This window comes from Polypterus senegalus, chromosome 4, assembly GCF_016835505.1.
Source record: "Polypterus senegalus isolate Bchr_013 chromosome 4, ASM1683550v1, whole genome shotgun sequence".
Classification (NCBI taxonomy): Eukaryota; Metazoa; Chordata; class Cladistia; order Polypteriformes; family Polypteridae; genus Polypterus; species Polypterus senegalus.
Window position 1 is genome coordinate 181,526,868 of NC_053157.1, and position 27,870 is coordinate 181,554,737.

General features: G+C 37.3%; 1 protein-coding gene across 1 annotated transcript in view; it reads right to left on the bottom strand.

Annotated features, from left to right (window-relative positions):
- The window catches only part of mxd4 (MAX dimerization protein 4), a 49,221-nt gene extending 30,564 nt beyond the window's left edge, over window positions 1–18,657 (bottom strand). The window contains exons 1-3 of the mRNA XM_039751729.1: window positions 18,375–18,657; window positions 17,766–17,865; window positions 8,259–8,288 (exon numbers count right to left, since the gene is read on the bottom strand). Of these exons, the coding sequence (XP_039607663.1) occupies window positions 8,259–8,288; window positions 17,766–17,865; window positions 18,375–18,432 (188 nt within the window). The 5' untranslated portion in view covers window positions 18,433–18,657. The remainder of the gene's footprint in view (window positions 1–8,258; window positions 8,289–17,765; window positions 17,866–18,374) is intronic.
- Between the last annotated feature and the right edge of the window lie 9,213 nt (window positions 18,658–27,870).

The following is a 27,870-nucleotide window of genomic DNA, read 5'->3' on the forward strand; positions in this document are numbered from 1 at the left end:
CTGGTCTGACAACACTGTGGCTCTGTACAAGAAAGGCAAGAGCGGACTGCACTTGCTAAGGAGACTACAGTCTTTTAATGTATGCAGGAAGTTGCTGTTTTATCATTCTATAGTAGCTAGTGTGTTGTTCTATGCTGCAGTCTCCTAAGGAAGAAACTTGAGCTCAAAAGATGCTCAGTGCCTAAAAAAACTTATCAGTAGAGCCTACTCCATCCCAGGACTAACCCTGGACATACAAGAAGCTGTTGTAGGAAAAATGGTTGAAGGCAAAGTTGGATGCCATCATGAAAAAAACACTCCATCTCCTCCAGGAGGCGCTGTCTTGAAGCACACCACAGTGTGCTAAAAGTACCTCTGAGGATCTTTACTGCCCATTGCTATTGGGGAATTTAATGGTTGCTTTTGACACCCCAAATTAAATGTGGATGTTATTTTTGTTAATTTTTCACTATTTAATGATTGAATGATTGTATTATTTGTCCGTATCCTTGTTTTTTTATGTTTCTGCCAATGTATGTATCTAAATGTCTCTTTGAGATTAATAAAGTATCTAATCTGATCTAATCTAATCTAATAATAAATTAAAATATGAAGCCCATAGTTCAGGTGACCACAAATTTTAACTTGATGGCATGTTTTACCACAAATACAAATAACAGGATGCAAAGCATCTCCCCTCCAGGGAAGCCGTGATGAGCCTGGGTATTCAAATAAAGGGCATCCTACTTCTAAAAATCTTGTGCAACTGGCAAATATCTGCATTTATTTGCAAGGCATTCAACATGCTTGCCAACTTCTCTTCTTTCACTTTTCAGATTTGCAGACTTTGCAATGGATAACAGACTCAAAAGGGTAACTGCTTGTGCCTTCATGCTGTTGACCAAATACCGCTGATCACTTGGCTTCACAACTACATAAGGCACTGCATGCAAAAAGCTGAGTCACTTGCCACAGGAAGCCTGAATGATGTGCATGTCCCCCACATTTTTCAAATTCTTGGTTTTTTTTTTCTGTAATTCTGAAAGAGCTATATGCTTTCTGCTTTGACCAAAATCTCAGACTCTTACCCCTCAGCAATTTACTTTTCCTCCGGAAGTATTAAAAAGTAGAGAGACTACTCTGCAAGTTTCATAATATTCTGACATGCACCAGATGAAATGTCATCCTGCTTCTACTTTCTCCTATTAATGTCATACACCAAAGTATGGACTTGAAAAAAAAGAACATTCTTTAATTCTCATCTTTTGTGTAGGTTACACACCACAAAAAGCACACTAACACATGCACAACACCGTTAAAACAGTTCTAATAAGAGTTATTTTGTACATCTTAAATATGACACTCTGAGTTATAGAAATGTGTACCAAGTATGGTGGATACAGTTCATTAAATTTAACAATGGAAAAAAAAATTCAAAAATGTTTATGGCATACAAAATGTCATTGGTTCTGCATTGTAGGACTCTATAGGTGTAACCTTTGCACCAGTGTCTCATCTACACTTGCAAAAACTACCCAGTTTGAAGTATTTTAGAGCGGGATCTTTGTTGGCTATATTCTCCTCAACTACATGCAACTTGCTGAGTGTCTTACTCATGTGCTAAACTAGATAAATTGATGAAACCTGAAAGCAGGAATTGGTGTGGATAAAGAAGATAATGCAAAAATCAAGGACAGACTCTCAGTTTGCTTCATTACCGTTTCATTCTGCATTATGTGGATTTAGAATGTTATCTTACTGATTTGTTTTGCTAAATAACTGGGTTAATGCCAACAATGAATTACTGGAGTATGTCCAATAGCAGTTACTTGCTTTCTATTTGTTGTATAGCTTTTTAGTCTTTGAGCCTGTGTTTGGTATAGACATGAGGTTTAATATATTAAATAACATTTCTGTGGTTTTCCATAATAAGCAAGGCTTGAAGAGATCCTGTTGTTCACTACACCATATCACTGATTTCTGTTTCACAAGTGGAGTTCTCCACCTACCTAAAGTATCAATCAGTAGCACCTTCCACAAAACAGAAGTCCATTTCATACAGTATGTTTTAATCCTTGCCTCACTTTAACATCCACTGGGCTCTGCTTATAGTATATTGTGGATGCCATTTTTAATGGGAATCCCTTCTTTAAAACAATTTGCACACAGTCCATTTTTTGTGTTTTGTTTCTGTTTCATTTTATAGCATGTCAGTCAATCCATTAAATTGGGTTTTACCACAAAACACCCTAAATCTTTATCCTATTTTGTGTTCATCTTTAAAAGTATACAGAATTATTTATGAACTGCATGTAATAAGTGAGCTTACCTTTAAAGAACAATACCCACAGTGCAAGTTGATGCTGGCTTCAGGGTCCTTTCACTGCAGTGAATTAAGTGAGTTTATGTACTGTATATTTAAAGCTGGCGATTTGAAACAGAGAGGGTGAGCAGGAAAAAGTGGTGTCTTATTCTGTACTTGTTCAACGGCAGAGAGAACAAATAAGTAATTAATAGGTGTCATTTCAATCAAATTGAGGTGGAATGGTAAATGAGTGTTAAGAAATTCATTTGAGCTACACAGCATTAACAAGTGTTTCAACAAAGAAGTGACATGCCTGTAAGTATGATTTACTATTAATACATTTGTTTTGGTCAGAAAAATATAAACAATTATATTACATCGGTATCCACTGGAACAGTCGGAATTTTTAATTATACTATGACTATGACATGGTTTATTGGCTCTACTGCCTATTCCTAGTTAATAGCCTACCACTGTGCATTTAGAATAACACGGCTAAATTTAAGTGGGTTCTCAAGATTTTATAAAACACGTTGACCCAAATGAACATTTGGTCTATACGTGCCTACACTGTGCAGACCTAAAAATGCAGGACGCTTTTACTCTAGTATGACAATTACAGTAGTACAGAATATGCAGAAGCTCTCATGTAACACTTTAAGTAGGACAGTCACGGTTAGAAATATTGGGTGCTAGGAGCCTATCTAGAGCCAGAAGCAGAAATAACAGGCATTGATGCAAATAGCTGGGCCTCAGTCATGGAACTGGAAAACAACAGCATAAGGCAGGAGAAACAACTTTCCCACTGAGAGAAAGTGGCCATAAAACAGAAGTAAAGTGCATAGGTAGGAGATACAAGAAAACTTCGCCTTCAGACAAAAACGTCCCATTCATCAAAAAAGGTTTATGAAGTTCATGGCCCTCATCCACCCTATGCAAACCAAATAATGACTCACTCATTTTTATAAACTGGTGCCATTTTGTTCTGGGCTCAGGTGGCATCAGGGGGTGAAGCCTTCATTATATACCCATATATCAGGTGACATATGATGGCTTCTGATGATCAATTTAAACAAAGACTATTTAATCTTACCTAATTTTACTGTATTTCCATTGAGGGATCCACTGGGAGTGGCCCTGTTCTTGTTTGTTGCAGAGTGATTGTTTCTTTATTTGCATCCTTCAAAGGCAACAGCCCTAATCTGATTAACTCCATTTATCATAAAACCCACCCCTATTAATGAGGCCATTTAGCTGTTGTTGTTGTCCACCTCCCTCTCAGATGAGAGCTGTTCACCTTACAGCTATGATTAAGTTCATCCTCAAGTACATCCTCATCACTTCTCTACATTTTTTAAATTACAGCCTGGGGCCCTATTGGAGTCTTTGAATACCTAACCCACTACCTGCCAGGGGCAGGTGGTTGAAAAGCAGGTGTGCCACAGCTTTGACAACTAGCAAAACATGGAATTGGCCTGTCTCAGACGTGCCAGAGGTTTGTTTTTCTCTTTTTACTGCAGGTGCAGACTACAACCCAAGACAGTCTAGTTACAGTATGCGTCACATTGGCTGGGAACTCAAATACAGTTCTAAACCTATTTCCTTTTTAGTTTCACAACCCAGATCATGAAATTATGACAAACTGCTTTCATTCATGGGAACAGCCCTTTTAAAAAAAAAAACAGACATTCTAACATGCAGTCACTCGTCACTCCAGACTTTATTTACAATGGCGCCAGTTTTTTCCCAAGGAATATATTTCATAGACTGCAGACTAGAAACCACCCCCTTCCACCCTCGTTCTTATGAAAGAAAACATAATGTCAAATGATACAATCATAGTAAAAAGAGTCAAAACAAAGATACAAAAATGCACGATTAACATCTGATAAAAGGGCAGCACAACCTGTAAGAGCCAAATCTGTTGTTAAGTGAATGGTAAATTCGTAGAGTTTTTTTGCTTGGTTTAAATTTATAAAAAATGTAGCATTAACAAAGAGAATGGAATATACTGTACATCTATACACCCTACAAGCTAATAAGTAATAGAATGTTCTTAATGTTGAGCTCTGTGTAACAATAGAATAACTGGAAGATTATAGTTAGACAGAAGGAAAGGAACATGAAATGCAAGACAGACAGGCATTAAGGGCATATAGTTTTGTGATTCTTAGGCTACTGTTTTTGCAGTCCTAATCAGTGTGATATTTATAAATGTTAAGAAATGTAACCTAGACACTTCAGCCTTAAATGGAACGTCACAAACAAAAACTTTCTTCTTTTTTGTGTGTTTATTATCAGCTTTCTTATTTATTTTTTGTGTGAACCGTTTGCTTTGAATTTCAAAAAAACTTTTGAAATGAAGACGCTTGAACTGTAGAATTTTTTTTTTGTTGTACAAGTCATACCATCTGCTAGAATGCATTTTTGGAACAATTTGAAAACCCTTGACAAACACAGCTCCATACTACATCCTCTTCTATTTTGGGGGTTAAGAGGAAATTCCTCTAGGGGGATGGCTAGCCCCACTTGGTTTCAAGAATGTGTACTTTTATTACAAAAGCTTACCCACTCATTATAGGTACTAGCTTTGGCTATGTCAGAACTGTAGGTGTCACATCTTATCCCAGTTGCATTATGGAAGGCAAGAACGAATTTTGGATTGGCAGACAATTACTTGGCACACAAACCTGGGCCAATACCAAGTCCTACACAAGATTTGAGGAGATTGCTATGAAAACAGAATACTTGAGAAAAAGCCACACATATTCTGTGAGAACATGTACATTCCCTACAGAAAGTGACAAAGATGCAATCTCAGCCTCCTAGAACTGTGAGTAGAAGTAATAAGCTCTCCACTACTATATTTTATTCTATACTTGTGATTGGGGATAAAAACGTAAATGCACAAGTTCAATATTTTGGAGGTAAAAGTTATTATTTCCATAATCAGGTCATTATGTAGCTCCTTACAATCGTGGTCTATGCTTCACTTATGACAACACATTTCCTGATTAAATTAAATTAATGTATGGTAAGATTTCGAGGTGGTGGAGCAAGACTTGTGATTTTGGTACTTTCTGAAAAATATCCCATAAAGAAAAAATAATCAATAAAAAGGAACGACAACAGAAAACATTCATTTGGTAAATGGCACCTTGGGTGTCCAGCATTGGTCTTACCATGACTCTCTTCATATCTTGGATTTGAAAGGATATGATAGTTTTGTTTATAAGAAAAAAAACTCTGAGAGGACATCATTCATTTCACCCAAACCTTCAACTTGAAATGGGTGTAAAGTGGTGAGCAATTACATCATAATTGGAAATGCTAAATTCATAACGCACTGGCCGAGTGATATGTCCCATTTGATTATGCTGGCCAAGTGGATGTGCAGGCTAATCTTAGTTTGCATCAAAGAAGACCAAAGCCACTTTAGCCAAAAGGGTTTTAGTTATTCCCTATCCTTTATTTCATTTTATTTCCCAAAATAAAAAATATATAAAAATGCTGGATGTGACATAACAAAATCCATAATCCTACATAAATGAGGATTTTATATCTGTTCATTTCCTTTTATTTTTGCTCTGAATTCTGGTGATAAACTTAAAGTCTCAAAATCATTTGCTCTTTTAACAAATAAATAAAGTGTAAAAATATCTAACCTTTATATTGCCATGTACTGTATGCCCCTCAGCATGTACCCTCACATTGTTGGCACACACAGGCATCTGTCAAGGGATACCAGAACAGACCACTGACTCTTGCTGAAAACAAATGTTATAGTTTTTCACTGAAGGGAGGAAATCTTGAAGAAACATTCATAATTTAAAGTAGCTTTTACTATACCCTAAATTCACACAAGTATCTAGCCTGAAAAAGATGGTCCAAGAACCATTATTCTCATTATTATTATTTGTAGTTTTTTTTTTTTTTTTAAACGTCATATAAAAAGCAAGCAATAGCAATCCTTTCAGAAGCCACACACTGTGGAGCCAGAGACACATTTCACTCAAGACAATTTGCTGGCTTGGCTCTCTCTGAATGAAATCGGGTGGAGTTTAAATCTTTAACTATTTGAGGGAGAAACAAAAATATGCACCACCACTATTTCTGGCTTTCGTTTCGTCACATGTCAAGGTACAGGATATGTTTGTACATGCCTGTAAGGGTGCTGACTAATCATCACTGCCATGTGACTATACACATTTCACAGCCACACATGCCTCACTGTTTCATTATTAGTTGCTGAGTAAAACAAAAAAAAAAAAAAGGCCATAAAACCACAATCTCATAAAAACAACCAATATTGAGCATTAAATGTAATATTGTCAACTCCTTAATCCCTTTCACCTATTTTATGACACATACAGATGCATATTTATAAACTGCATGAGACTCGTAACAGTTGAATGGCACAATGTTTACTGTTGTTGCAATTTAGTTTTAGGGACTTGGGTTCAAATTTTGGTGCTATCACTAAATTAGATTGAGCAGGTTCAATAATGGATGGAAAGATGAACAGTTTCATCACAGACATTAGTAAACCAATATGAAAACCTTTACCCACCTTTATTGCCAAATCAGATGCTATGACTATTAAGTTAGACATTAGCCTACAAGATGCATAGCAAGAATTAATAGAGGAGTACAATACTATAGGTTTTAGACACTCTGTATTTCTAAAGAGTACTGGAACTGCTTTACAATGCAATATTCTGAAAGATAAGGTGTTCACCCTTATCACAGAGTACATTATCATGCACAACACGCACTCATATGGGGGAAACCTATAGTTGCCAATTAACCTGACAAGCATGTCTTTGGGGTGTGGGAAGAAAAAAAAAAAAAGTTTACCTGAAATATCACCAGGAATATCACCTTAGGATTTTACAGCCTTTAAGTAGAACTATTGTGACACCACTTGAAGGAAAAAAGCCCCATCATAAACCACTGCTTGAGTCTATAGTCTATCAGTACTTAACTTACATAGGATTATGGGACATTATTAGTTAGTCACTAATTACTGAGTTTCCACTTTAAAATAAAAGCAAACTGCATTATACACTCAGCAACTGCATAAACCTGTTGCTTTGAGCATTTCTCTGCTTTAGTGCTGTCCTATTTAGCTGAACAGACATCAAAACAAAAAGCATTGATGGGGGCACAAATAGATGTTAGGCCCTAACCACAATTATACATGCTTGTACAGTGTAGGCATTCCTGAAGCTGTATTGTTCTAAATTTCAGAGACAGTCCTTATATACTAAACTCACAATCATATCTGGTTGAATAAGTGCTGAATTAACATTCATCTACACTGTGTTTCTTCTATAATCTGAAAAATGCTTTAGCATATAAACCCAAGGCTTTTACAGGACATTTCAACCACTCAACAAATGCCATTTTCCACGAAAACAAAAATTTACACTACAGTAATGTCTATCCCCTCTGAAAGATACATGTACTGAATAAAAACATGGGTGATAGAGTCATTAAAAAAATTGTATTTTTAAACAAGTAAACTGTTCCATTTTGCAGACTTCCAAATGTATTTGTTAAGTCTACCAGAAGGCTTTCACCCTGATCAAAAAGAACACATTTTTCCTTGAATAAGTTCTTGGAATTCTAGCATCTGTCTGGGATAGTAAAGTAAGTTGACTTTTCTATTATCAGCCCTGTAAACAAAAATCACAGCAGGTTTCAAAACAAGGGCAAATAAAAAACACACACACAAACCTAAATTGTTACTCTTCATTAACTAGACATCATTTGATCCAAAATGGACAAGGTGGAGGAAACACCGATGTGAAAGGATGTGAATTTTCATAAAACAGAAATAGATTGTCCAGGACATAGCACTGGCATATTGGGTTGTGGGGCAGGAGAAAAAAAAAGTGTCCCCCATGTCCAAAGTGTTATACAGTAAACAAAAAAAAAAAAAAAAAAACACAACAACAAAAAAATAACTTACCTATGTTTTTCTAGCTCATTGTGTGAGGATCTGCAAAGACAAGAAAGAGCAGCAATTAATACCAATTGGTAAAATTAATAGTGAGAAATATTAAAGTCTGAACATATTGAAGCACACGGTCAGAAAGAGTCATGCCACTGCAAAACTGCTGGTAACAATGCACAAGATGCTGACCTGTGAAAGGGATGAAAGCTCATTTCATACAAAGGATTCTTAAGGATCTTAATAACTAAATGCAAACATGTTCTCCTTATAAATATTATTTAAACAAGCGGAATCAGTTTGTCATCATCTTAAAAGGTCTTCAGGAGAAAAACCCAACCAGAAAAGGGAATGGTAGCAGCCAAAAAAGAAAAAAAGAGAAACACCCTGGAGAAAGTGAATTGTCATAAACCAGAAACAGATTGCCAAGGACAGTGCCCCCAGCATATTGGGCGGAAGGAAAAAAAAAAAAAAATGTGTGTCCCCTTTGTCCAAAGTGTTATACTAGACACTCCAGATCTATTCTTTACCACCTAACTATGACCAATTCCAACAAAGTCTTGAGGATGTTATAGTCATAAAAGGTGCCTAAATACAAAGGAAAGCAAAAAGACCCACAGAAATGGTCAAAACTGTCTGTTGGTAGCCTCTCACTATTTAATGGCAGCATTTTAATTACAGTGTATTCTTGATCATAGTAATGGCACATCAAAAGTAAATAAAAAGGGGATTGCAAGCAAAAAATCTAAAAGTAATCAGAGGAAAAGGCAACTATTAACTGATAATGAGAAAGAGGGCCTAGAAATTGGAGGACAGTGTTTTTGGTGGGTCAGAAAAATACTTCCCCTGAGCAAATGGCTAAATATTGCTATCTGTCTTTTATAGCCTGAAAGGAAAATGGTGTGTGCATTTTTACAGTATTTAAGTTATTCAATACTTTTTTGTTTTGTTTTATGCCTGTATGTTAGGAAAGTAAGAATGTATGTGTTACATTAATTAGGTTAAGAACCTCTTTCAATGAAGCTTTCGATTTACCAGTCAGCTTCATAACTTTTAAAAACAAAATAAGAGACTGCAGCACCAAGCAGTCAAAAAATTCCTGGGTGCCTTTCACATAAGGTGAGGAGCTCAATAATACGCAAGGACCACTGAGTAGAACCACTGCTTATCCATAATTTTAAAAAAAAAATGAATTTGTTTGAATATTTATTATGAAGGTTGACACCTTCTGCTAGGGGAATAACAGTCATGTCCTGCCAGGAGTGGACCCAGGACATACATGAAGGGTCTTTTACTCTGGCGACATAGAAAGCCTGGTTTGTATAACTTAACATGCTACAAGAGAGTGTATTAGCCACCTCATGCTACTGTCAACACTTTGTGCTTTAAGGGAACATAAATTGCAGAAGTGGATATTGCTCATATGGAATTGCCTGAATACATCAGGCTAAACCAATACCTGACTATGTCTTTCTAAACCTTCAAGAAAGAATGAAGATAACTTTATAGATTACAAACAAGGCCGTGAATGTTACACACATGAAGTGCCATCTAGTTATATGAATTCAAATATTTTAAATTTATGAACTTCTACAGTAATGTTTAAATCTCCATTTGTGAGAATGCAATAAATGGGCACAGAATACAACTTACCTTTAAACTGCACATGTGAGCCAAAAATGTCAAATGTGAAGGATAAAGAGTGGGGGTAGTTTTTGGATAGTGAGAAATATTAGACTATTGTGTTGGAACTGGATTTTATGCTTTCTGTACTATGAAAATTAAAACCTTCATTTGGAAGTAGAAGTTTCCATCTGTTACAATTAAAGATATCGTAACGATGTGCAACAGGATTTCTCAAGGAGGCTGTTGCAAACATTCCTAACAATGAAGGATGACCACTATATTTAAAGTAATAGCAAAGCAGACAGCTCTTTTCAGCCTCAATTGAGTCTTCCACTTTCTCATCAAAGATGGACTTTGTCATACAGAGTGTAAATGTATAGAAATGTCTAACACTCCAGCAAAAAAGTCTGAGGATGCACTACTACTATCTTCTTTTACATCACTTGATGTGAAAGTATTACATTCAATAACGCTCATCTGTTTAGATTTAAAAGGCAACAAAGGTGTAAGGTAATAATTCTAACTGTAGACTCATATCTTCATCATTGTCCCCTTTTGTACATAACCAACTTCCTGTTTACACTTAAATTCATACCAATATTAGACTAGTGAAGGTTAAAAATTAGCATGAGTCATTAGATTTTTGTAACAACTACACCAACTGCACGGGAAATGTACAGTGTATAAAGAAATTGTTAACTTATATGTACGAGCTAAATACATTTCCTCCCAGTTACCATTTAATGATTTGTAAGACAAAACATTTTCAAACCCAAATGAAGCACTCACTTAAAAGAACTACCTATCTCTATAACAAGCAATGCTAAATACAGAGATGGAACAAAAATATATTTAGTATATATTCTATACACAGACACACATATGCATATGTGACCCTGAACTGCATTAAACATGTTCCTAAATGGATGTTGGAAAAGACAGATTACGATGTCTTTTTTATTTCAAATGAGCTTTTTCTATTTTAAACTATACATTTCCAGACCTATTACCATATTGTACATCAAAATTATAATAAAGACATTTCAACAGTATATGCAACAATAAGGTGCTTTTAAAATAAAATAATTCAATGGATTGATTTTGGATTCAGTACAGCAAAAGCCTTCCTATACATATGAGTAACAATTAAATTCAATTTAATAGTAGCCTCTAATTTGCAGTAAATGTCTAAAAAGGGAAGACAAAAAGCCTTATAAAACCTACTATTAAACCTCTGAACTACTGAAAAAAAAAAACTCTGCTGTGCCTCCTAACAGTTTGGTCCAAATTATTTAATGTTAACAAAAAAATTACATTCCAGGCAATACTACGGTATATTCAAAGAATGTTATTACTTTAAAATTTTCCAATGACCTAAATGTTTTATGACCAAAAAAAAAAAAACAACACCACAGCATCTGAGAGAACAGAATCTGTTTCTATTTTTGATTGTAATCATTAATATTACACAGTAAGTGTGCTTTGATCTAGATCAAGCTAATATACACTTGTGATCGGGCTCAAATATTTAATCTCATGTCAGCTTCCAACTGAAGTGTAAACGTTCTGCCAAGGTTCAGATGGACTGGAAGATATGCATCTTAGACTAGTGACAGCATTTCTGATAGGTTGTAGTCGTCTACACAGGTTAATAAATCTGTCTACTGAAAAGTAAATGATGTCATTCTTTAAAAATGGGACTTTTATGCATATACTCAACTATACATGCAGGATAGTTTTACATTATGCAATCTGCAATTACCCATTTCATTTTTAAACTTCACCCCCTGCCCCATTTGCATTTGAGCCCTTAACTTGGAGACTGAACATAATCAATGCAGTAAAAATAAATGTTTCTTTAGCTCCACTGTATAACAACTGATATTTTGTCCTCTGCAGAAAGGGCTTTCTTTCTCCTGTATGTCTGTGGGGAGGCAACTTGAGGCAAGATTGCAAGTGGTGAAACATGCAACCGGTTTCTAATACGCATGCAAATGCCCTCACAGGAAGCCACATACAACAGGTATTTTTTTCTTTTATACTTAAAGCTCAATTGAAAGTCATTGGGCTCCTCTTGGTCCACTTGAACAGTATATGAGCATACTGTAGTAAGTCTAGGTCAAGTTGGATGACTTGGGTCAGGTTTCACTTTTCTTATCTGATCAGAGCTACTTTGCAGCTCTCATGAACAGAAAAACAATGCAGTAAATGTGCTGCACTCCAAATATAAAATCATGACACATGTATTAACCTTAGAACCCTGTTGATGATCTTGATAGAAATAGTAGAAAAAAATACTTTTCAGACATATTATTTTATTTCCCTTTGTATATCTGTAGGAGTTCTACCCTATTCTCAGTTTCACATAATAGCCAGAAAAAAAAGTAAAATTTGGCTACACTTAATGCGGCTTTGTCCAGCATTTTATATCCTTTTTCTAAAAAGTGATCAACACTGTAGAAACTATTCCAGATGTAGCCTCTGGAGTGTGATACATAGACCTCCATTAATTTTCATTACCACCTCACTTTAGACTGGGATGTGCAGAGCCAGAGATAACCCATTTAGCAATGGGAGTAAAGACTAAACTAGCACTGGATAAAATGGTGATACGTCAAAAAAAAAAAAACACATGCAGTGACACACATACTGGGGCCAATTTGCAAATTCCAGTCTAATTAAGTTAATTTCGCCATTTGCAAATTATTTCATAACTACTCAAATAAAAGTGTTAATCATAAAGCTAGTGCATTTTGCACTACTTATTTAATGTTGGTATTCTAAAAATCAAACTGTGCGAGGGGGGAGAAAAAACACACAAACACTAACACTTTATTTTACTTAAACTTTCAGTTTACGGAAAATGCTTTACACTCAAAATATTCACAGACTGAAAATACAATGTCTAAAAGTCACTTAAATAAACTGGAAATAAAACTGAATGTAAAAATAATGTGGGCAAACTACTGACCTAAACTGAACTGCTGAATAATTAAGTTAGACTGCAACAAACTGAACTTGGAATAAATTGCAAACAAAAATAAATCAGTTTTTCTTTAAAATACAGTAATGGTATCTTGGGTTATTTTTTAAGTTTCCAGAGAGGTGAGACTCTGAGAAGACTAATATCTCTATTAGTCCTTTAGCAATGTGTTGGGGTGTTCATATGGTACATACATAGAAAGGAAATTACCAGTGTCAATGAATGTATTATGATGAACAAGGCCAATGGAAGTCACCCAATTTTATACTTGTGCTTCAGTACAAGAGTTCAAAAGAAAACAAAAATGGCGCCCTGTGCCCACGACTGAATGCAGCCAGCAAACTTATTTGCAGATAGCTGTCACTCGACTATAGCAATGAAGGTAGTTCCAGAAGTACAAAAACCCTGTCCATCTAGCACTGCATAAATAATGCAGTGAACCTGTCACAATATTATTTTATGGTCCTCATAATTCACTGTTGGAAACAATAGCCTTGTCATTTTTCTGCATGTTGGGTTGTTTATTCTTTGTGTAGAGCTCTTGAGCATACATTTCATAGGTTCATTCATAAGTTGCTGTTCGCTTCCTTAATTCCTAGTGCAGCCTGCCAGAGTAAGATCAAAAATATGTCATTGCTATGACTGTGAATTGTGTAATCTGTGATACCAGTTTGTTATACTGAAGTGTCTACTTTTAACTGCTTTCTGTACCTAATTGCCATTTGCAGAAGATGGGCAATGAATTCAATAGTAAGAACAGCAAGATGAAAAGCGCTTTTAAGACTTTGATTCCATAATAGATTAGTACAGATTTACAAAAAAGGTGCACAGTGAATACCACAGCAGTGGTTTTCTCTCACCATTGAAAAAGACATGCAGTCATGTCAACTGGGATACAGTATTAAACAGTTATCCCAAATATGCACATACAAATTCTTTTGGTGCATGCTGTGTAATAGACTGGCATCCCTCCCCATTGTTTGTTCCTTATTTGAGTCCACTGTTGCTGGAATAATTTTTGATCCTGGAGGCTGAAGGGATATAATAAAACTGTTGGTTGTAATAATGATTGTAATAATGATAAATATATATAAATATATATATATATATATATATATATATATATATATATATATATATATATATATATACACACACACACACACACACACAGCATATACAAAACACACAACTGAAATTATTTTACACACACAGCATATACAAAACACACAACTGAAATTATTCTAAAACCTTCTTGCAACAAGTCAGCAAAAATATTTGACTATATTAAATTATATACCAACTTTTTTGCTATAAGAGTTTTCAGACATCCCACTTTTGATATTTCAGCTTCCCATGTCTTAGAATTTCCAATCAGAATTGTGGAGACAAGTGATGTTGTAACTAATTTGCTACTTGGTCCACACAAAAGGCAATTAGAACTTAGCTACAATTTTATTTCCATGAAAAAGACATGAAACTAAACACATTAAAAGTGTATTGTTTTACTCCAAACACAGATGCTCACAAAAATGCCACTTCTCAGTGACCAAGTTATTATTGCTTTTATTTGATATTTTTTGACCAAGTTGAAAGTTCAGTGTTCTGCAAAGTTTGTGTATCACCCATTTTCTCCTTGGTGTTCAACCTGGAGCTCCCACGTTTAAATACATTAACATGAAAATTTCTAATGGGAAACTCATACATCCAATCTGCCTGACAGCATCCGAACAAGACCCACTGTATATGTACTACATGTCATACTGCTTAGAATCAGAATCTGCATAGCTAATATGGAGTTTGCTATGTTTCCATGAATTCATGTGCATTTCCTTTCAAAGTCTTTGGGCATTTGGTTAGGTTACTAGCATCAAATTAGCCTTGTCTTCCTAGAGGCTTCATAAGCTCTATATAACCTTCAGGGTTGGCATGAAATTTTGACCTATGCTTTTTGTGAGCCTGTGTTTGCAGTACACTGTCCCCAAAAGACAGTTTATCCTGGAAGCAGTGAATGTGTGACAGGAACCAACTCTTAAGGGGTGAAGTCAGTCCAACATAGAACACAAAACAGAACACTCACTAATGGAATTGAGTTGCCAAATAACATAAAATTAATTTCAGTATAGTTTTGTATAGTGTTCTTTACTAAATGTGGGCTCTGAGCGCTATAACAAGTTCTCAAGTAAAAATACAAAGTTTACAGATTACTAATTACATATTCCAAACAGCATAAACATACAGATTAAGGACTCCACTTATCTATTATCTATGTCTATTTACCAGCAAGCAAATGTGTATTGGTTTATTTTTGCAATGATTATTTTTTCATAATTGGTTGTATTGATTTCTGATTTGATTTGTTTTCATTATTTTTGTCATCTTGTGAAGCACTTTGAACTACATCCCTTGTATGAAAATAAAATTCTATGAGGAGTTCCACAGTCAGGTAGACTGACAAAGTCAGACACAGACACTGTCACAGTTCTGGAGCCCTAGGCCAACTAGCTGTCTACTACCCACCTGGGCAGTCTACCATGACAGCAGTCCCTTTTCATCTTTTGATTTCATGGCCAGAATTAAGCCCTTTTACTGTAGGAGAAAACTGACATTGAAGAGAATACTCATGAAAACTCCATAAAAGAGGAAGCCTAGTCAGGAATTGAGAAGCTAAGCTCAAGGCCAAGCCCTGGAAGTCCCTCAAACAACTCTCTATGTATGTAATACTTAACAAAGATATATTTTTACCTTAGTAATGGAGTCAGAGTCACAGACTGAAGTTCCCATGCCCGGAGCTATAGCCTATTTTAGGGAGTTTGCAGCACTAAAACTGCAAGATTATATATACCCTTTAAACCCAAAACTGTACATAACAGATGGAGATCTGGCCTTGTTGCTCCACCTTTTCAAAATGAACAATGTATTTACACACACACACATTATATATATATATACATCCACACAAACTTTGCATATTCTTTCTGTGTTGCTGTCAACATTTCTTCCAAAGTTGGGAACATCAGGTAAATCACATCCATAAAATGGGCTGGAATGAGTCAGTGAGTGAAACTTAGGCGATTACTGCAGTGGGCTGTTTTCTCATCCAGGTCAGAATGTCTACTGTAGTACATCCAGTGACTCCAGTGGGGAATCTATAGATAGTTCTTTTAACTTGAATCCAGTTTGTTAAAGTAAGAAACATCAACCCATGATTCTCAAATTCAAACTTCCAACAATAGCTTTTACCAGAAAGACATTAACTTTTATGTTTTTAACAACTGAATAAATACAACACGTCCTTTGTGATGTATTGTATTAATGATGGTATATATAATAAAGGGTACCTAATAACCAAACATTATGTGAAATAAACAGTAAGAAGTCAAGTAAAATTACACCTTTTATTGGCTACGCTAAAAAAAGATTACAATATGCAAGCTTTCGGGGCAACTCAGGCCCCTTCTTCAGGCAAGATGTAATCATTGATTACAATTGATCATTGATTACAATTGATCATTGATTACAATTGATTAATTTACATTTCATTAGTTGCATCTTGCCTGAAGAAGGGGTCTGAGTTGCCTGGAAAGCTTGTATATTGTAATCTTTTTTTAGTTAGCCAATAAAAGGTGTCATTTTACTTGACTTCTCACTACATTCATAATGGTTAACACTGTACAACACCCAAGTACTGTGAAATAAACACAAGCAAATGCTTTATGCCTTAGAATGTCCCTCCACATATGGCTGATGCAAACAGCATGGAAGCCCGATTTTTAAATCATTTTCACACGCTCATAACTACAGGGTTGGGGTGCAGGCCATCCCGTCAACACTGGCTACAAGACTGTAAACAGGCATAGTTAATGTTTACCTCCGACGTTTGTGTTTATCAAGCATCATATCGCAAACACAAATCATGGCATAAAATGTAAACAAAGCCCAAAGACGGAGGTCATTGTGCGCACGTAAGATCATCAACATCTTCGTGAACCAGAAGGTATTGCACAGCCCCCTCTTAATTTCAGGCAAACGAGACTAATAAGAGTTGTTTCGTCATGTAAGTGGCGTGAGACGATTGGCTTCATTTGTAATGGTAATCACAAACAATCTCGGTGGTGGCGACTGGAGAGGTGACGTTGTTTGCCAGGGGCAGCGCCCGCTCACGGACTCGGAGTCACTGCGTCTGCGCTATGGCACGTCCTTTAGGTCACACACGTTCAGACTCGACTTACGTTTAGTGTCACTGTCACGTGCAAATTTCTTACTTGCGAGTGCCAACACGCTGTTATATTTTTTGCAAGAGTAAACCAAGCTAAGAATCCTTTAATTGTGATACGGCTGCATGCATCGCCTTAAATAATGGGAGAGGCATGAGCATCTTCACCGGTTTTCCGCCTGATCGTCACCAATAATAAGCATTCTGGAAGCACTTTGGTAAAATAATAAAACAGGGATGAGATACGAGTAGTGCATTTATTAAAACAGGCATGATTCGAGTACTTCGGAAAAAACAGTCTTGCGTGCGAGCAAAGCCGGGTGAATCCAAGCCATTCGTCCGGTTCAAGTGCGCCCCTGTGGTGCCGCCTGTTTTTTTTTTTAACCCAAAGCTTAAAATTTCATTTCAAGTGCGACGATAATTGTGTCATTTTCAGATCAAAAGGTCTTCAACACGGAGACTCGAACACGGATTTGCAGACGTCTCATTCACAGCTACGGACGACGAGAGGCGCGGGTTCGAAGCGACAGGCAGCTGTACGCGTGGCACTGTTTATATACGAGATCAAAACAGAAAGCCCAGCCCAAAGAGAAAAAAAATGGCGTCCAGGAACGAAGTACTGCTACACAACAACGAGAGATACAGACACACACAGAGATACAAAACTGTCATCTGCGGTATACAGAGATTTATTGTTTACCTATTATTCTGCGTTTTCCTCGAGATTGCTGATGCTTTCGTCTTCTTCCTGGAAAAGTCGCTATTGTACGGTAAAACTGATGCGTACCCGTGTTCTGCTTCTAGTAAAGTAAACAAAAGTCAGAGTTAAATGTTGCTGACAGCAATGCGAAATGATTGCATATAATACAGTGCATAATTGGCAAGAGGAGAAAAACTAGCTAAAATTAATTGGAATCTCCACGATCCGCTGCAATCGCAAGCTGTGCGCTTCACGCGACAAGAGCTTTCCAGCGCAACACACAACAAACATGCACAATATCACTGTAAACTAGCTTTTAGTTTCATAGATTTAATCTACATATTGAACCTTATGTCATGAGAAAAAATGAAGCTATTCGCTTAACAGACTTAATATGCAACCCATCCCCCGCCCGGAAAATTTATTCTGCAGCCAAATATGCAGGAAAAAACATCAATCCAGTCACGCAGACAGTAGAACGTTTTAATTTCCTTACTCTAATTGTACTCCATCTAGTTTCGATATCGTTTAAGGTACAAGGAACATAATTACTTGCTAAAATAATAAAGATAACAATAATGACCCAGATTTGAAAGTATTAAATATTACCTCTGTCTCTTCTTTCTAAATATTCAGCGGCTTCGATAAGCATTAAAAGAGATTCCATGTTGACGTATTGTTAGTACAAAAATAAGTTTTTTATGTACACGTTATATTAAAATAAAAATAAAAATTACAAAAAAAAAAAAACAAAAACAACGACCAGATCAATACGAGCCACACTTCAGAACCTGGGGAACTTCCAAGCCCATTTGATCGCACCTAAACTAGTACTCAATTTTCTAGATTGACAGTCGAGCATCCAATCATATCATGCTTTCTGGCAGTGGTTTGCGCTTTAAAGCCCACAACCAACCAATCAAAAAACATTGCCATCAGGGGGTTACAGTAGAAGGGTGATAGAGTACGAAGGCTGCGCCCATTGGTTAGACCGTGATAGTAACAATATAGATGCAGAACCTTAGCAACAGCACGTTTGACCCGTCCCCTAAATTAGCTATTGGCTCATGTACGTACCTTCTGTCTAATGATAGGGCGCATAGCAAAAGGGGCGTTTCAGTGAAACCTGAACTTGAAGTTGTGGCTGTACGGGCGGGGTGAGCAAAGGCGAAAAAGAGTTTAGGCAATGTAGGGTCAGTTCTTTTTTTCGTGCAGAAAAAAACAAGTAATATCTAAAGAAAAAAATCCAATAAGCGAAACGTTTAAAATAAACAGGTAAAGCATTTTTGTAAGTCGCTTGCTAACCCTAAGGTTGCGCGTTATGACTATTGCCACGTCTCCCGTTAATTGCAAAACATAACTTTCCTGCTGAGAATCAACCCCTTTGCGTGACCAGCATTACCACAGAACAATCTGCGTCAGGTTAAGAAGTTCTTCCTTCTCAAGGCGACAGAGCCTGAAGGAAAAGTAAATAAACTTAGAGAATTACGTGGCAGATACCCACCCTCCGTGCCTTCCTTAGGTTCTCAAATGAGACGAGTTTAAATCTCTGCATACATTTTTGAACATTATTATTATTATTATTATTATTATTATATACACTGTATAGAAACAGCGTGCATGTCAATGGCTTAAAACTGAAGAGCCCTTAGTAGCATTGCGGTTATTAACATATCTTTTTAGCGTACCCCAAAGTGGCGCAGTTCACACATTACGAAATAAAGATGGTCTTAGAAATACCAAGAAAAGCGAAGGTAAATTGGCTACGTGCTTGGGGCAACGTGCGGCAAAGGCTGACGAAGAGGCCGAGTCAGGTGGGTACCGCCGTCATTGTCTTGAGGAAGAGCTACGTGCGGAAGATAGACAGTGCGGTGACGTCATGATACCGACGACGATGCCGCCCAAAACGAATTTGAGCTGCGATTGATCAGTCAAATTATAGGGAGCAATCAACACGTCATAATACTGAAAAACTATGAATAAAGAAAATAAATCACAAATTTTCGAAGTTTTTCTTTGAAAACGACCGGAATTATTAATGCATTTTGCTATTGAACAGGCTGAGACAAACAAGCCTGTCAAAACAATGCAGCTTAAACACGTCTACACAGACTTCATCCATCCATTGTCTGATCTGCTTATGACATGTTCCCCTCACTCACATTCATATCCGATCTATTTAATACAATTGTATTCTCCAATAACTTCTATAGGTATTTTAGGGTCACTGCTCTCAATAGTTTTAAAGAAGTAAAACTAAACAGCTGATATGGAAACAAGAAATTGATAGATTATTCATCCTTTCAGAGAAACACATCAGTAAAAATGTCACAAATTGTTATATAAAAAGCGAGGAGAACAAATCATAAATAAATAAATAGTAAAAGTACAAATGGTCATTTGTTACAGTGGAAGGTAGCGTGGTGACCAGATCATGAAGCACCTGTGTTGACAACAGAGTTATAAAATCTCACAACACAAGGAACAAATGATCTTCTAAAGTGTTCTTTTCTACAGCACAGTGACAAAAGATGACTGCTACATTTACTTCTCTGACCTGCCAAAATGTTGTGGAAAGGGTGACTGCTATTGTCAAGGATGGTGTGTATCTTCCTCCCCATACACCTTTCCACCACCATTGTCACTGAGTTCACAGTCCTATCGAGCACTGAGCTAGCCTTCTTCACCAGCTTGTTGAGCCTCTTTGTGTTCTTATCTGTCCTGCTGCCTCCCCATCCCATGGCAGCAAAGGAGAGGACACGGGCAACAACTGTCTGATAGAATAAAGACAACATTTCACTATATATGCTGATTGATCTGAATCTTCTGAGGAAAAAGAGCCTCCTCTGCAACTTCCTGTAGAGGACATAAATGTTAACAGACTAGTCCAGTCTGTCATCAAGGTGGACATCTAGATATTTTTAACTGTGCATCTCCTCAGTGTCCTCCCCTCGGATGTTGACACGCTGAAGGGAGAACATACACCTGAGGAAATCCATAATCATCTCCTTGGTCTTAATTGTGTTCAGAACCAGGTAGTTCTTATTGCTCCTGTCACTGAAAGCTCCAGCCAGATCCCTATATTCCCCTTCCTGTCCATTCCTTATACACACCACAATAGCTGTATCATCAGAGTACATCTGAATGTCTGACTTATATTTAAAGTCTCTTGTATGTAATGTAAACAGGAATGGGGTCAGAACAGTCCCTTGTGCTGTCCAAACGTTGTTCACTACCATCCTGGAGACACTGTTCCCCAGTTTGACAAATTTCAGCTATCTAGTCAGGTAGTTATGAATCTAGGGGATGAAGGTGGAATCCACACCCACCCTCTTCATTTTATCTTTAAGAACAGAGGGTTGGATGGTGTTGAATGCACTCGAAAAATCAAAAAGCATAATCCTCACATAACCACCCAGTTTATCCAAAAAGGAGCGAGTCTGATGTAGCATGTGGAGGTCTGCATCCTCAACACCAATATGCTCCTGGTATGCAAACTGTAGGGGATCCAGTGCATGATGGACAGGTCTGAGTCAACATAGGAGCAGCCATTCCATTGTCTTCATGATGTGTGATGTGAGGGCCACTGGTCTGTAATCATTTATTTCAGTCAGTCACCCAACTGTGGGAACCAGCACAAACCATGATGTTTTCCAAAGAGCTAGGACTCTCCCACTTTGAAATCTCAGAAGGAATTATGGTGTGCAGTGACTAAAGCACTGGTCTACAAAGCATAAGGTTGCCAGTACAATTCCTCCCTTTACCTTATTGTGGGACCCTGTGAAAGTCACTTAAGTGGTAGTAGTAGTATAGTGAAATTCTTGTTTGTCTGACCTGTATGCAAAATTTCACTACTCTCTGGCACCATGAGAATAGGAGTAGGTAACTGAAAATAAAACTCTGTCCAAAAGAGATAAAAGTCTTCATGTTCTCTTTGCTGTGACTGTATACATAGTCTGAACAACAATAACATAGCCAAATCCTGCGGCACCCATTAAAGAAAACAGAGACTGGAAAAAGTCCTGCAGTCTAAGGTAATAAATAATTGAAGGACTTAACAAAGAGAAATGGTCAGGAGCCAAGCACAAGGCGTAGCCCAATGTCAGCTTCATGTCATAGGGGAGCCCATGATGCATGGAGAAGGGGTTTTGGGGAGACTAAAGACATGGAAATGACTAGGCTGGTGGTCTTGGCATGACATTTCTGGTGTTAATAATACCAGAGTCTTATAAGGAAGTAAAGCTGCCAGGTCCTGATCCTAGCAGAGAAAACGAGTCAGCATCTCAGTAAGAGAAAAGCCACTGCTAGGATTGTTTAGGTGGGAAAGACTGTGACTTAGGAGCTAGATAGTGTGTCTTTAAGAAGAGTGCTTGCACATAATCTGCAGTGGTCATGTGCTCATACAGCATGTTCCCTCCATACAGAGTATGTTCATTACATTTATTTTTATAACTGAAAACCATCATTTGCTCAAGGCATGCAAAAGATAATTCCCTTGACTTTGACAGTTGTCCTAAAGAGGTATAAACCTTCATGATCCTTTGCTGTTAATGTACACATATCTGCAAACAACCATAACATACCTTATTCTTGGAATTTACCTTATATAAAAGTGTTTGTGAAAAAATGAAAGAGGTGTGCTTTTGGTGTATGAACACAGAAACCTAAATAGATTCATTAGGGGATGATATTGTGGATGATGTTAATAAGCATTTTTTGAGCTGTCAGGAAGCCATTGGTTGAGTTGTAAAGCTTTTTTATTAAAGGTCAGCAAAAAGAAGAATAAATTGTTGACATTTTTTCCTAACAGAAGACTACAAAAATAGTTTTTTCTTCTTGTTTTGTGTAAAGCCTTCTCTCTGGTCTTGTTTAAAAATAATTATGAATCACCAGAACTGTATATCCTTATTGGTAGAGCAGGACAGTACAGTGAAAAGCTAGAGCCAGAATGACTTAGTTGAACCAAACATTCAATAAACAATGTTCTGTATAGTGAAGTGTAGGATATTTTCGGTCATTGTGATTCAGCCATAGGATAGTTTAATGCTGGTGTTATTTTCTCCACTCATCACAAGGTACTCTGGCATAGCAAATTGGCCAAAGCAGTCCATTGAGGAAGGACAATAGGAATGAGCGAGCAACAGCAGATTTTAATGATTGACACAATTATTAAACAAATACATCCAGTCATTATTGGAAATCTGGGAGACGTTCTAATGCTCATTAAACTATTGAGTGAAGTCACATGTTTTGTGGTTAGCTGCATTGTCATCTTGGAAGATGCCCCTCCCATTGGACAGGAAAGAAATGCTGCAATTTGGGATGAAGGTGAAAACACAAAGTTATGAGTCATTCAATAAGATTCATTCATATGAGCTTAACCAAAACATGTTGTAAACATGCACCCACAACATTATGGAAACTCTAAATCTTACACTGTTGGAATGGAACACTTAATAATAATTCTGTTCAGTTCTTTGGTGATCATTGTGCACTCATTTCTCTATACAGAGCAGAGTGAGGGATGATTCACCTAACATTGCTCCACTGCTTTGTTGTCCACTTCCTGAGCTGTTTGCGCCATTTCACTTGCACACAAGCTTTGAAAGGTGTAATGAGTAGTTTAGGTTGTGCAATGCAACCCATGTATGGTATTTTGCAGTGTAAATCGTTTTTTGTTAAAAATGCCTGTTCACGCCCTAAATTTAAAATTGCAATCAGAGTTGCTCAACTTTTTATGCTTGCACCTCGCACATATATCCATATATTAAGTTATGTGCCTGCTGCCACAGCAACAAGTAATAAGCTGGCAATGCCTAAGACCTTGTCCTGAAAGCATCCGTAGGTTGAGCTGTTTTTGTTACCAATGCTCTTACCACACCTGTCACAACAATCATGTAACTTTCAAAATCACGAAGATCTTATCTTCTCGCTATGCTTCCATAAATATATCCAGCAAGGCCTGCCTAGCATTTCAATACATAATGCTCAACAGGTTGGAATTTTAATTGTTTAATTAATCAAATCACACAAATGCATAATGGGTGGAAGCGTTCAATATAGTTTGTGTCCCTGATTTACACACTTCATGACAATTAAAAATAGGACATATCTGCTATGTTACCCACAGCTGGGACATGCCCAGGGATTTAAGCAGGAGTTGGCTGAGGTAATTCATTGTGACACAGAACAGAAGACTCTGTTATAATTAAAGTGGGGTGTGCCTGACCTTGTCCAAGACCACATTTTAAAAAAAGAAGAGTGAAAAAACGTTTTGTAAAAAGTGCTCCAGCTTCCTCTGTCAAATCTATATACAAATAACATAGGCCTGAACAAAACAGACGTTCATCTTCTCTTCGGCACTTATCTGAAAGGGACCATTGACAAGCATGGAGGACTCATCCGCAGACAAGAGAGTAAGAGTAAATAATAAATTCATGAAATGGAATAAACAGGTACAAAGAAACAATCACAAACATTATCAAAAGCAGAGGCGCCAAGGCCTAAATATATTTGAGCTTAAGGGTAACCAAAAAGTGTCTGAAAGGTTAAAACACGCATAAGCACAGAAGAATACAAAGACTAGAACAATTCCTACAGACTAAGAGACTTAATAATTAAATACTGAGCAAAGTGAAATAGTCAGGAGTCAAAAAAGAAGGCATAGCTCAGCGTCAACTGCATGTCATAGGCGATACCATGAGGCATGGAGAAGGGGTTGTGGGAACACATGACCAAAGACATGGAAATGGCTAGGCTGGTGGTCTTGGAATGACATTCCTGGTGTTAATAATACCAGGGTCTTATAAGGAAATAAAGCTGCCAGTTTCAGATCCTAGCACAGAAAATAAGTCAGCCTCTTAGGAAGAGAAAAATCACCACTAGGTGCTGGAGAGTGCATGCTCGACATCTGCAGTGGTCACATTCGAATGCAAGTTACCCTCTATGTGATTTGAAGGCACTAGTCACATGCAGGTATAATGTAATCTATTTAGAAGATCCTGAGTAATTCATGCCGCCATATAACATGGGGGAATCAGTATGAATGAACAGTTTATTGATGAAGCATCTTAATTCCAAACAGAATATGTTCAGTAATTGATTTTTATACCTGAAAGCTATTATATGCTCAAGGTATGCAAAGATGATTTCCCTGACTTTGACAGCTGCAGCAAAGATGCCAGAAATTAAATAAAAGGACTCATAGTTATATCTTACCACTGATTCTGTTTAATCATTTTATGTTGCAAAGATGAAGTGAAGGAACTCTGCCTCAATGAGATGTCACACAAAAGTGATCCATACGAATAATAATACCAGTTTAATTTATCCAACATGTCTAATTGCAATCTGGTGGTGGCAGAACATGCAAAGTGTTTATGAAGTCAGTAATAACAAATGACCCGCTAAACCGTCATGTAGGTATTGTTTCTGAATTAATTAAGTAATTAACATTCCAGTGTGCTCAGCGTCATGTATAAAAAATGCTGGTCAGGTCTTGTTTCCTATAATTATGGCTAGGGCTAGCACAGCTAGAAAACTCAAGAGACGTCAATTAGTTTTAGCAAGGGGTGATTGTTGGGGCATGTGCGACAGGAGTTTAAGTGTTGAAAACAGCTAAACTTGCTGATGTTTCACAGGGAACAATGTCTAAAAGGATTTCTGAGGAACTGCCATCATTAGCCATGGATAACCATGGCCATGGCAAATCTAATTCCTTTACTCAGTTATACAACAGGGCCATATAGCACTGGCACTGGGTGCAAGACAGAACCAGCCCTGGATAGGGTGCCACTCTATCACTACACACATTCACTTACACAAACAAACTTTACTAATATAAGGCCAGTTTAGAGTTCACAGTCAACCTAAACAGGTGACTGGAATGAGCATTGAACCAATGTCCCTCAAACCTGTCTGCTGCCCCAAATCTAAATCAGTTCCCTGGAAATGTTAGTCTATCACAAATTTGAAACAATACGAATGCACATTTGCCTTTTCCACTCATTACACTGAATATCCACTGAGAATGTGTTGTCACCCATTTGCTTGAAAAACTGGGCAAAGAAGTTATCCATATGTTATAAAATAACCCATTTGACTATTTATGGGAGATCTTGGAGCTGAACATGGGGCAGAGATTTTCATCTCATTGACAGGACTAAATAAGAAAGGGCCAAAGCAGATTCTTTGTTCTTAGGAGACTTCGTTCCATTAATGTCGGTGGTGACACTCTGTACGCATTCTAAACTCTGTGATGGCCAGTGCAATTTTCTCCTGTGTAGTGTTTTGGAAATGGTAAAATCACTGCAAGGCAGGCCCACTGAATCAACAAGCTAATAAAAAGGGCAGGCTCAATTACAGGACACACTCTGGACCCGCTGGAGGTCGTAGCAAAGGAGAGAATTAAAACAAAACTGAGTGCCATTATGAACAATACTGCACATCCTTTCTCTGACACATTAACACTGAGGACTTTCAGCCAATGAATTATTCGGCAGAAGTTTGTCAAGAAACATCACTGAGGTTCCTTTATACCAACAGCAATATGCCTTACTGTGACTGTGACCACTCTTTTTTTCTTTAGTCAGAAGTTTCCTTTGTTTTTATTTATTCTGATTTGTATTTAAGGGGGTGGGGGGTGGGGGGGTTGTTGTTGTTTGTTACATAATGTATGTGTTTTTTTGTTTATTTATTTTTGAGCTTGTTTAAAAAGCTAAATGTGCTCCTTGACACAAATATCTATCTATCTATCTATCTATCTATCTATCTATCTATCTATCTATCTATCTATCTAGAGCAGGGGTGTCAAACTCCAGTCCTGGAGGGCCACAGTGGCTGCAGGTTTTCATTCTAACCATCTTCTTAATTAGTAACCAGTTTTTGATGCTAATTAACTTCTTTGGCCTTAGCTTTAATTAGGTTGACTCAGGCCCCTTAGTTGTTTTTTTCCTTAATTAGCAGCCGGACAGCAATGAGACATAAAACAAGCAGGACATGACCAGCTCACATGTACCCATCAAACAAAATCTGAAAATAAAGATGAAGGTCTCAGTAAGGTTGATCCCTCAGGTTACCAAAACATTTCAGGAGTTCTTAAAAAAAAACAGAATATCAACAGTTCTGGAAATGTCTGCTGTGGCAAAAAGAGAACAGCAATAAGCCATGGAATTGAATAAGGGGTTTAATTAACAGCAAGAATCGGCTTATCATTAGGGAACTGGTTGGAGTTTGAAGCCCCAATTTAGCTGGTCATCTGTTGGCTCGTTTCACGTCTCATTTCTATTTGCCTGTCATTTAATGAAGAAAACAATTCAAAAGACTTAATTCTTAAAAACAGGGCTATTTAAATAGAGGGGAAAAGAAGTTAATTAGCAGTGAAAACTGGACACTGATTAGGAAAAGGGTTAGAAAGAAAACCTGCACCCACTGCGGCCCTCCAGGCCTGGAGTTTGACACCCGTGATCTAGAGTGTAAGTAAATAGTAAAAGTCTGTATCCCTGCAGGGGAGTTATGCATTAATGGATAACAGCTATAGTTTGAAAATGACGAGAGACATCTCGATTTGCAGCACCATGGCACACTCACTTACTTCATTACTCCAAAGAAGATCTTGGAGCTTCATTTCGCCACAGGCCACTATAATTCTCTATTAACTTTGAATGATATGACCTGTGAGATGGTTCATGGAAACACCAAAATGGGAACAGAGTAGGACTACATCAGAAAAGAGAAAGTGCTGCAGTGGCCACAGGAGTGAGGAAGAGGTCCAGTGTGAGAGCACAGGGACCACTAGGGGTCGACGGTGTGTATGTGCAATGTTGCTTGGAAGAGCAATAATGAGGACCACCTGCAACAAATCCAGTGTTGGCTAACCCTAGAAGCAATTGGGTGCCCTCTCACATTCACAATACAATGAAATTCTTATTGTTATGTTGGCCACGGTGTAGTGACAAAAGTGTAAGACAAGCAATAGATAGTGAATACCACACCACACATCAAATAATCAATGCAAGAAACACACATCCAGTTGTAAGTACAAGTGGCCTCTGTGGATAAAACCTGTTTCTGAATCTACTGATATAAGCGTCAATGTTCCTGAGAA